The sequence below is a fragment of the Engraulis encrasicolus genome, chromosome 14 (assembly GCF_034702125.1).
Source record: "Engraulis encrasicolus isolate BLACKSEA-1 chromosome 14, IST_EnEncr_1.0, whole genome shotgun sequence".
NCBI classification, from domain to species: Eukaryota; Metazoa; Chordata; class Actinopteri; order Clupeiformes; family Engraulidae; genus Engraulis; species Engraulis encrasicolus.
In genome coordinates, this window is record NC_085870.1 from 11,371,200 (window position 1) to 11,381,199 (window position 10,000).

The window sequence follows — 10,000 nt, forward strand, 5'->3', positions numbered from 1 at the left end:
GGGTGGGGTTGTGTGGTGGTGTTGGGTGTTTGGGCACTAAAACAAAATGGCTGCAGCAGCACCGAAGCACCCGCGTGACAAGTGGCTGTAACATTCCGTCCGTGGCCCTCCGTGTCACGCCACCAGACAGAATGGCACATGTGTTTTGACACGGTAAATAAAAATACAGGTGTACCTGTTTGCAGTCAGCCACCGTGACAGCACTTGCAGGTATATGTGGCAGGCATGCTCTCTTGTGTGTTCAATGGCAATAACTGGAGAGCATCTTCTTCTTACCTGCACCAGGACGAAGAATCTCTTCTTCCACCTCTTCCACACGTTCTTCCCAATAACCCACAGGTACCTGCACCAAGACGAGAAAATTGCAGTAAGGCCATCTGAATTACCAGCGATGGACAATCTGCATTTGGAAGCTACAATGCAGTGGCTCTTATTCCAACTGTGTAGAGAGTTACTTGTTCACAATCCCTGGTGCTGAACAAAAAGATTACATATTTTTTTAAAACAGGTTCGCACACTCCTTTGATTTTTTTTCTTCTTTAAGTTATTTTTATAAGAAAAAATAACTTAAAGAAGAAAAAAATCCAAAGGAGTGTGCGAACCTTTTTTCAAAAAAACTTATTCCAACTGACCAGGCTTTACCTGTCAAATTGCCCTATATGCAGAGGTAATTTGCAATATGTGGGCACTGGATTGTAGCTTCTGAATCCAGGTTGCTATCACAGGAACTAGTGAGGAGCCTAACTAAAAATAAACACAGCTAACACTGTGGAAAGAAAAGGGTAGTGGATCATAAGACTTTTCTTGTGTGAGAAGTGCACATGGTGAATATGATGTCCCCCATATTTTTTCCATTAGCTAGTAACAGTGTTTCTCAAAGTGGGGTGCAAGCCCCCCCTGGGAGGGGGCGCGGAGGTATCGCTTGGGGGGGCATGTGACATCTGATTTTTTTTTTTTTCCCCCAACGAACTGATTTCCTGTCTCTCCAATAAGCAATACATTTTAAGCACTCACCAACATTATATTATAAATTGTCATAAATTTGAATAGCATTGGAAATGAACACACGTCCCTCTTTTTTATCTCACCAGTCGCCTTTCCTTTTATTCTGCGCAGCGCAGCGATCGTAAAATCAGAGTACTGCTATTGCTTGGATGGGGGGCTCCGAAGCATTTAGAGTAGACCCTCCGAAGGGGGGAATGATGGAAAAAGTTTGAGAACCACTGAGCTAGTACATGTTGTAATGATGAATAACATCAGACTACGGCTGCAGAGCAAAGTTCCGTTTCCACACACATCTTGCTGGTGGGCTTTCATTGCCCCCTTGTGGCTGATATTCTCAGCACAACCACATGGCAGAAACCAACTGGACACAGTTTTCCATTCTAGCCTGTCATGAAAACGATTTCATTGATTTCTTGTGTCACAATACATAAAAGAGTAGGTGAATGGTTACATTAACAGTAACTGCACTACAAGTACACAAAGTAAAACAACAAGATCAATGTTACCCCGATCTTTCTTCATTAATCCTGTCCAAACAGTATAGAACAGAGCCACTTACTCTGGCATTTCCAACTGAATGTGGACATTCACATCCTGACATCCACAAAACTTGTAATTTCGGGGGGTAGAGTGACATACGGTTAAAAAGAACATCAAGGCTGTATGAGTGTAGCCTGATTATCAGTGACTTTCAAAACTCGGTCTGATGAAGAGCATGATGATTAACATTTCCCAAACGGCATGGTTGACCCTTCTCCCTTAGTTTGCTAATGGTTGTTTGCTTCACGACAAAGTGGGAGGAGTTCCTGATTTTTCAGGAGTTCAGAAACAATATTTGCATTGCTCTTGGCCTGACTAGATGCAACGCTGAAGGTGTTGCATCACTAGTAGGGCATGGCCTGACAAATATGAGTACCCCACCCTCTCACCCCTATTTTTCTTTCTTTCTCTCTCTCTCTCTCTCTCTCTCTCTCTCTCTCTCTCTCTCTCTCTCTCTCTCTCTCTCTCTCTCTCGCTCGCTCTCTCTCTCTCTCTCTCTCTCTCTCTCTCTCTCTCTCTCTCTCTCTCTCTCTCTCTGCACACATGAGGGGCATATCTGCATGTGTGTATGAGTGTGGGGTGAAAGGAGAATGGGCTGGGGCTCCTTTGCCAGGTGCCCGTGCATTGCAGGGTGGTCTAGACTTATAGGTGGGGTTGCAGGTTAACCATTTTAAGAAAATGTACCATTATGACATCACATTGGGGGTTCCGCAGGCTCATAGGAGTCTATGTAGAACCTTAGAATCCTGGGGGAGTTCCCCCAACGTGATGTCATACCTGCAACCCCACCTGCCGCTGCGGATAAGGTCCAGGCACTGGGGGCAGGGTTGCCAGGTCCAGACAGGGTTGCCAGGAGACCACAGTATAACCTACTCCAAGGCATCAGTCACAGTGGTGGCGGCAGCCGCAGTATCGGGTACAAGTGGGGGTGAGGGTGTTGGTACAGTAAATCAGGCACTGCAGCCTGGCACAGTCAAGAGGCTATGGGCTCTCTAAGCAGCCCTGCCGGGCACCAAGGAAAGGCAAGGCGGAAGAGGAGGATGCGGAGGAGAGAAGAGAAGAGAAGAGAAGAGAAGAGAAGAGAAGAGAAGAGAAGAGAAGAGAAGAGAAGAGAAGAGAAGAGAAGAGAAGAGAAGAGAAGAGGAGAGGAGAGGAGAGGAGAGAAGAGAAGAGAAGAGAAGAGAAGAGAAGAGAAGAGAAGAGAAGAGAAGAGAAGAGAAGAGAAGAGAAGAGAAGAGAAGAGAAGAGAATGATGAGGGGCTGATGAGAGGGGGAGGAGAGAAGAGGAGAGGAATTAGAGAAGACGTGGGTGGAGAAGAGGAGTAGAAGGAGGAGAGGAGGGCGTACGAGATGAGCGCTACAGAAAGCATATGGGGCGAGTGTGATGAAGGCAAGGCAGACAGGCGAAGGGGGAGGAGGGGAGGGGGGGGGGGAGAGGAGGGAGGGAGGAGGGAGGAGAGGAGAGGAGGGTTAGAGGGAGGGAGGAGAGGAGAGGAGAGTTAGGGGCAGGGAGGAGAGGAGGGGAGGGGAGGGAGGGGAGGGGGAGAGGAGGAGGGAGAGGAGAGGAGAGGAGAGGGAGAGGAGAGGTGAGGAGGGGAGGGGGAGGGAGGAGAGAGGGAGAGAGAGAGGGGGGGAGAGGGAGAGGGAGAGAGGATAGGGAGGAGAGAGGAGGGAGGATAGGGAGGGGGAGAGAGGAGAGAGGAGAGGGGGAGGGAGGAGAGGGGAGAGGAGAGGAGGGGGAGGTAGGGAGCCCCCAGACTTAATAAGACCTCCGGCCAGCCCTGGTGCACTGCCCCATTCCACACGCCCCCCTCTCTCTCTCTCTCTCTCTCTCTCTCTCTCTCTCTCTCTCTCTCTCTCTCTCTCTCTCTCTCTCTCTCTCTCTCTCTCTCTCTCTCTCTCTCTCTCTCTCTCTCTCTCTCTCTCTCTCTCTCCCTCTCTCCCCTCACCCCTCCCTGTGTGCCCAGTGAGGCTGGCTGAGTGTCGAGCAGTAGATTGCATTAGCGTGGCCTTCCATCTTCCCAGAGCGGTGGCTCTGCTGTCGTCTCCTTATTATCAGCAGCCATCACAGCCCTCATTACCGCGCCCTCCTCCCCTCCTCCTCCCCTCCTCCTCCCTCCATCCCTCTTCGCTTCACCTCTCCTCTCCTCGCTCGCCTCGCCTCGCCTCGCCTCGCCTCTCCCGTTCTCTCCTCTCCTCTCCTCTCGCCTCGCCTCGCCTCTCCTCTCCTCTCCTCTCCTCTCCTCTCCTGTCCTCTACCCCTGCCCTCCTCTCCTCTCCCCTCCTCCCCACTCCTCTCCTCTCCTGTCCTCTACCCCTGCCCTCCTCTCCTCTCCTCTCCTCTCTTCTCCTCTATCCCTGCCCTCCTCTCCTCTCCTCTCCTCCACTCACATCCTCTCCTCTCCTCTCCTCTCCTCTCCTGTCCTCTCCTCTCCTCCTCCTATCCTCTACCTCTACCTCTCCTCTCCTCGCCTCTCCCGTTCTCTCCTCTCCTCCTCTCGCCTCTCCTCTCCTCTCCTCCTCTCTCTCCTACCCTACAACCCCTCATTTTCCTCTCCTCTCCTTTCTATCCCTCCCCTTCTCCTTACTGCTCTCCTTCCCTCCCCCCGCCTTTCCTCTCCTCTCCTCTTCACCTCTCGTCTTCTCTCCCCACACTCGCCCCTCCTCTCTTCTCCCATCTTCCTTAGACTCCTCTCTTCCTTTAACCTCCTCTCCTCTCCTCTCCTCTCCTCTCCTCTCCTCTCCTCTCTTCTCCTCTCCTCTCATCTCCTCTCCTGTCTCCTGTCCTCCTCTCCTCTCCTCTCCTTTCCTTTCCTCTCCTCTCCTCTCCTCTCCTCTCCTCTCCTCTCCTCTCCTCTCCTCTCCTGTTCTACCCCTTCATTCCTCTCCTCTCCACTCCTCCACTCCCTTCCTCGTCCCTCTGCTCTTCTCTCCTCTTCCCTTGACTCCTCTCCTCTGTCCCCTACGTCACACCCCCTCCTCTCCTCTCCTCTCCTCTCCTCTCCTCTCCTCTCCTCTCCTCTCCTCTCCTCTCCTCTCCTCTCCTCTCCTCCTCTACAGTGTATTGGGGAGCATGTGCTGGGGGTGGGTAGGGGGATAGGGATGGATGAGGGGGGACTGACTTTGACAGGCGAGATTTTACATGGCTGACACATCCAATTATCAGTCTGTGTCAATTATGTCTGCTTATGGGAGAAAGCAGCACAATCGTCTCCCTTTTCCCTTCACTAAGGCCACAATAACTGCAATATGGTATAGGGCTTGTATACATATACAGTAGTTTTCTGTGTGCCACTCAGAGCATGAGGAGGATCCAGGGCTGCTAGCAGCTTTTGCCGGGCCCCAGGACAAAGTCATCTGAAAAGACACCCCCAGCCGGTACATACAATGTGATGAAAACGAAATTTTGGGCCCCTTCTCTTATTGCACCCAGTACAACTGGCACCTCTTTGTCCCCCCTGTCCGGCTTCCCTGGGAAGACCCTCTATCGATACTCAAGACTCTTGAGGATCTGTGAGGATTTAAATAAATTAGGGAATGAAACTAGCACAGTTTGCAGTGAATATGGTTTGAATGAGTGCTAGAATACGCCTGATATGTCGTTACGCAGACCTTTATCACAATGTACGTCACTGTGTAGGACAACATTAGGTAGTCTCCGCTTGCATGTGATCTGCATGTGTGGTCTGACTGTGTGTGTGTGTGTGTGTGTGTGTGTGTGTGTGTGTGTGTGTGTGTGTGTGTGTGTGTGTGTGTGTGTGTGTGTGTGTGTGTGTGTGTGTGTGTGTGTGTGTGTGTGTGTGTGTGTGTGTGTGTGTGTGTGTGTGTGTGTGCATGTGAGCGAGCGAGCATGCATTCTTGCGCACGTGTGCATGTGTGTGTGCCCTGGTGCATGCTTTGAGGTTGCATCATGTCAGAGTCTTGACCTAAATATGACCTTTCTTGGGAGCTCCCTGTCAAATGCCTGCTTACAGCGAAAAGACATGGGTTTGCATTTGCAATTAGATCCAATACATCAACAATGAACATGTATTGCCACATCCTACTAGCACTAGTATCCTCTTCTTATAACCCTCCTGTTCTCTTTATTTCGTGGTTTGTTTATTTATTCTGAAAAACTGAAAGAAAAGTCTGCGACACCAAGCTCCCGTTGCTCTTTTTTTTTTTTTAATGTTCTGGTCTGATGAAGGGCATGCTGCCCGAAACGTCACATTAAAAAAAGAGCAACGGGAGCTTGGTGTCGCAGACTTTTCTTTCAGTTTTTCATGGTATTTTTGCTGGTCCTGCACCCAATCTTTTTGAGACGGATGTGCGTGTTTTTCCCTTTTTAACTACTCGTTTTCTACAGTATATCACGAAAGTGAATACACCCCTCACAGTTTTTCAGATTTTTGAGTATATCTTTTCATAGGAAAGCATTACAGAAATTTCACTTTGACACAATGATTAGTGACCTTTTAACAACTTATTTAACCGCTTAAATTTCTTTTTCACTCAGAAAAAAACTAAATACAGCCATCAATGTTTGAACATGTACTCACAAAAGTGAGTAAACCACAGATTAAAATCCGGTAGAGAAGGGGCTGTGTTGGCTCGAATCGTCTCGAAATGAAACGAAATGAAAAGGGATGAAAAGGGAGGTCATCAGTGTGCGTTTCAACCTTTCTTTGCATTGAACTTTTACATTTTGAGTCTGCATCTGGCTTAAATAGATTGGTGTGAGATTTGAATGCAATCCTATGGAGAATATCTTGATCTGCTTCAGTAGTCACAGTGCATGTTGACATGCATGTTTCTTTTAGGTGTATTTCAGATTGCCAATGTTGACAGCATTCATGCATCCCCAAACCATGTCAGTCCCACTACCATGCTTGGCTATTGAGAGGATACACTTTTTTGCAAAACTCACTTGTTTACCACCACACATGCTTGACACCATCTAAAGCAAATTTGTTTATCTTGGTCTCAAGAGAGATGAACAGTCCAAGGATATGGATCACTGGAACCATGTCGTGTGATCTGAAGAGACCAAGATAAACAAATATACTTTAGATGGTGTCAAGCATTTGTGGTGGTAAACAAGTGAGTTTTACAAAACAAGTGTATCCTATCAAAATCCAAGCATGGTAGTAGGACTGACATGGTTTAGGGATGCATGGATGCTGTCAACATTAGTAATCTGAAATACGCCTAAAAGAAACATGCATGTCAACATGCACTGTGACTACTGAAGCAGATCATGATATTCTCCATATGATTGCATTCAAATCTCACACCAATGTATTTAAGCCAGATGCAGACTCAAAATGTTAAAATTCAATGCGAAGAAAGGTTGAAACGCACACTGATGACCTCCCTTTTCATCCCTTTTCATTTCGTTTCATTTCGAGACGATTCGAGCCAACACAGCCCCTTCTCTACCGGATTTTAATCTGGGGTGTACTCACTTTTGTGAGTACATGTTCAAACATTAATGGCTGTATTTTGTTTTTTTCTGAGTGAAAAAGAAATTTAAGCGGTTAAATAAGTTGTTAAAAGGTCAATAATCATTGTGTCAAAGTGAAATTTCTGTAATGCTTTCCTATGAAAAGATATACTCAAAAATCTGAAAAACTGTGAGGGGTGTATTCACTTTCGTGATATACTGTATCTACATCATTAACATGTGTTTATATATAATTTTATATATTTTTTTATAATCCTTTCAGTATTTTCTGTATTACCTATTGGATGTGTGAACTTAGATTGATGAACTTCAGAAAGATGAATCAATTTCAGAGATGTATGAAGTAAAATGAGAAACTACTGTTTTGGATGTAATTACATCCCTAGTGGCATTATATTGCACTGTTAAAACCATGTAATATCATAGGGCTGGTGTTGTAATTACACCCATTACATTACTTTTACTTCTACTTTATATAACTCTGATAAATTACTGTACTGCACGGTATTTGGATAAGAACAGGGGCTCCCTGAAGCTGCATTGGCATTTCGCTGCCACTAGATGGAAGCAGAGGGTGCTGCATGAGCTCGTCTTCAGCTTCTCTGTATTGCTAGACCGAGTTCATAGGCAGGCAGGGGATGGAGACTCACTTACCCACAGTGCTTCATGTTTTGAGGCTTGTCCATGCGGACAGCCAGTTTGATCTTGAGGTCACTGTCGGGGCAGCCTTTGGACACGGTCATCTTGTGCAGCTCTGCCTGTTTGGGGCTGTTGGGCGTTGGATGCAATACCACCTATGAAAAACAACAGGAGGCGAGCAACATGAGACAGCCAGACAGATATATAGTGATACGGATATAGCGATATACTGCAGGAACATATGGACATAGGGATATACTACGCCAGGGGCATCAAAATCAGGCCCAGGGGCCAAACCTGGCCCACTGATTCAATTCATCATTTGTGAAATTGTATTAATATGATGTTGGCTTGATTATGTCCTCTTTTGAAAGTCGCTTTGGTTATAAAGCGTCTGCCAAATGCAATGTAATGTAATGTATTACGGTTTAGCGTAGCAAGACGTGAACATGACATTTGGTGTGTCAGAGGAATATGCGTGGGCCCAGGCCAATGAAACAGCTCACACTCATATGTATGCAACACAAGTGCAGGCACATTTGAACTGCCATATACTATGGGGAAGAGTGTGAAAATGTTTCTATGAGTACTAGCAAGTTAAGACGCAGGAACCCAGAGTACCAGTGAATTGAAAAGATGTATGGAGAATCGGGATGATTGGAAGCAACGATGGAAGGCTCGTCTGAGGACGACCTGGAGAGAAGTGCATGCACACACATAATCCATTTTTCAAAATAAATATTGAGTTCGGCCCGCAACTTTGTTCCAGATTTTGATTTTGGCCATCAGTCAATTTGACTTTGACACCCCTGCTCTATGAATTCAAACCTGCAGTGACTAGAATTTTATTATGGATGCACTTCGTTTTAACGGGCCCATTTAAATCTACTGGTAACAATATGTAAGACTGAACACAATGTATGGATGATAATGTACACTCACACATTTGCATTGGGATGCCTGATGCAGCGTAAAAGGGATCGTGATAATATACATTTAAAAATTGGTTTCTATGGCCCTGCTGTGTCCTACCGGTAGGGCACTGGGTTATGTTAGAAAATAGGCTAGCTGTGGAGACCCTGGAATTGGATGCATTAGCTGACAGTAAGTAGTTAACTTACACATTTTGTGTTGGAAATAAATTCTACAATACTTGGTTATAATTAAAACATACAACAGGTGTAAGCAATTACATTATTTATTAGGTAACCAAAGATGTGCCTATGCTGTGTCGATTGTAATCTGCTGTCACCACTTTCGACGGTCCTTGGAGGCTGGTTTCACCACTCGAGGTGCTCATGACCTCATCTGTGGACATCCTGAGTCCTGTAACCTTCATTAAACCAATGCACATTCCTTTGACATTTGTGTGGGTCCTTTGTACTGAAAATATTGAAATCCAATGATAGCCATTCCCCATTGTCACCTACTCCAGGCCTCCTAAAAGGATTAAGTCAAATAGTTTCGCTTCTGCGTGACATCACTGCATCATGTGGCCTAGGACGAATGATACTTCAAGGAGTTAATTTGCACATTGCTGTTCTTCTTGTATGCCCTTTGAACTTCAGACTCCTGTCAGCTTTTTCTAAGGAAAAATACAATCAGTTAATCAGACAGCAAAGAACTGGCTTTCAGCTTGTCTTACAACAAGGTTTTGATGACATCTCCCGTAGGCTCTCCTAAAAAGAATGGGTGATTACTCAACATTCATTTCATCTTCATCTCATGACTGTCACATGTGGTCATTACTCAATGGTTTGAGTAAGCCTACTCACAGATACACACAGTTATTTCAATGTTTTAATTATAACCAAATATTGTAGAATTTATTTCCAACACAAAATGTGTAAGTTAACTACTTACTGTCAGCTAATGCGTCACATTCCAGGGTCTCCACAGCTAGCCTATTTTCTAACAGTTACTACGCCGGCGACCCAAGTTTGATTATGACCCGGGTCATTTGCTGATCTCTACCCATCTCTCCCTCCCCACACTTTTCTGTCTCTCCTCCACTGTTCTGTCAAAAAATAAAATACATTTCCAACATATTCAGATTTTAGACTATCAGGCTTGTTACACTGAAACTGTATCCACGTTTTTTACTACACAAACCCCCCCCCCTTTTTTGGCGTGTCTGCTCTTGTGAATCCACTTTTGCTGTCTGCAAGACTCTATTAATAGCTAATGCCTGTGTACGGTAGCAGAGCCATCACATCCAATTACAGATGAATCTATCAGCAGCTCTGACTTCAAAAGGCCCCGTCCTGACTGCATTTGCATTTGGCGACAGAATGGCTTGCTTGCTTATCTGGTCTCTGGGTAAGACACAGATCTCTTTGATGAGCCAGTCTTCCTGTGGTGCATCTCTAG

The 10,000-nt window shown here is 46.0% G+C and overlaps 1 protein-coding gene across 1 annotated transcript in view; it reads right to left on the minus strand.

Annotated features, from left to right (window-relative positions):
- Positions 1-10,000, minus strand: part of cadpsa (Ca2+-dependent activator protein for secretion a) — a 226,774-nt gene that overhangs the window by 117,511 nt on the left and 99,263 nt on the right. Inside the window, exons 9-10 of the mRNA XM_063214916.1 lie at positions 7,646-7,785; positions 277-343 (exon numbers count right to left, since the gene is read on the minus strand). Of these exons, the coding sequence (XP_063070986.1) occupies positions 277-343; positions 7,646-7,785 (207 nt within the window). The remainder of the gene's footprint in view (positions 1-276; positions 344-7,645; positions 7,786-10,000) is intronic.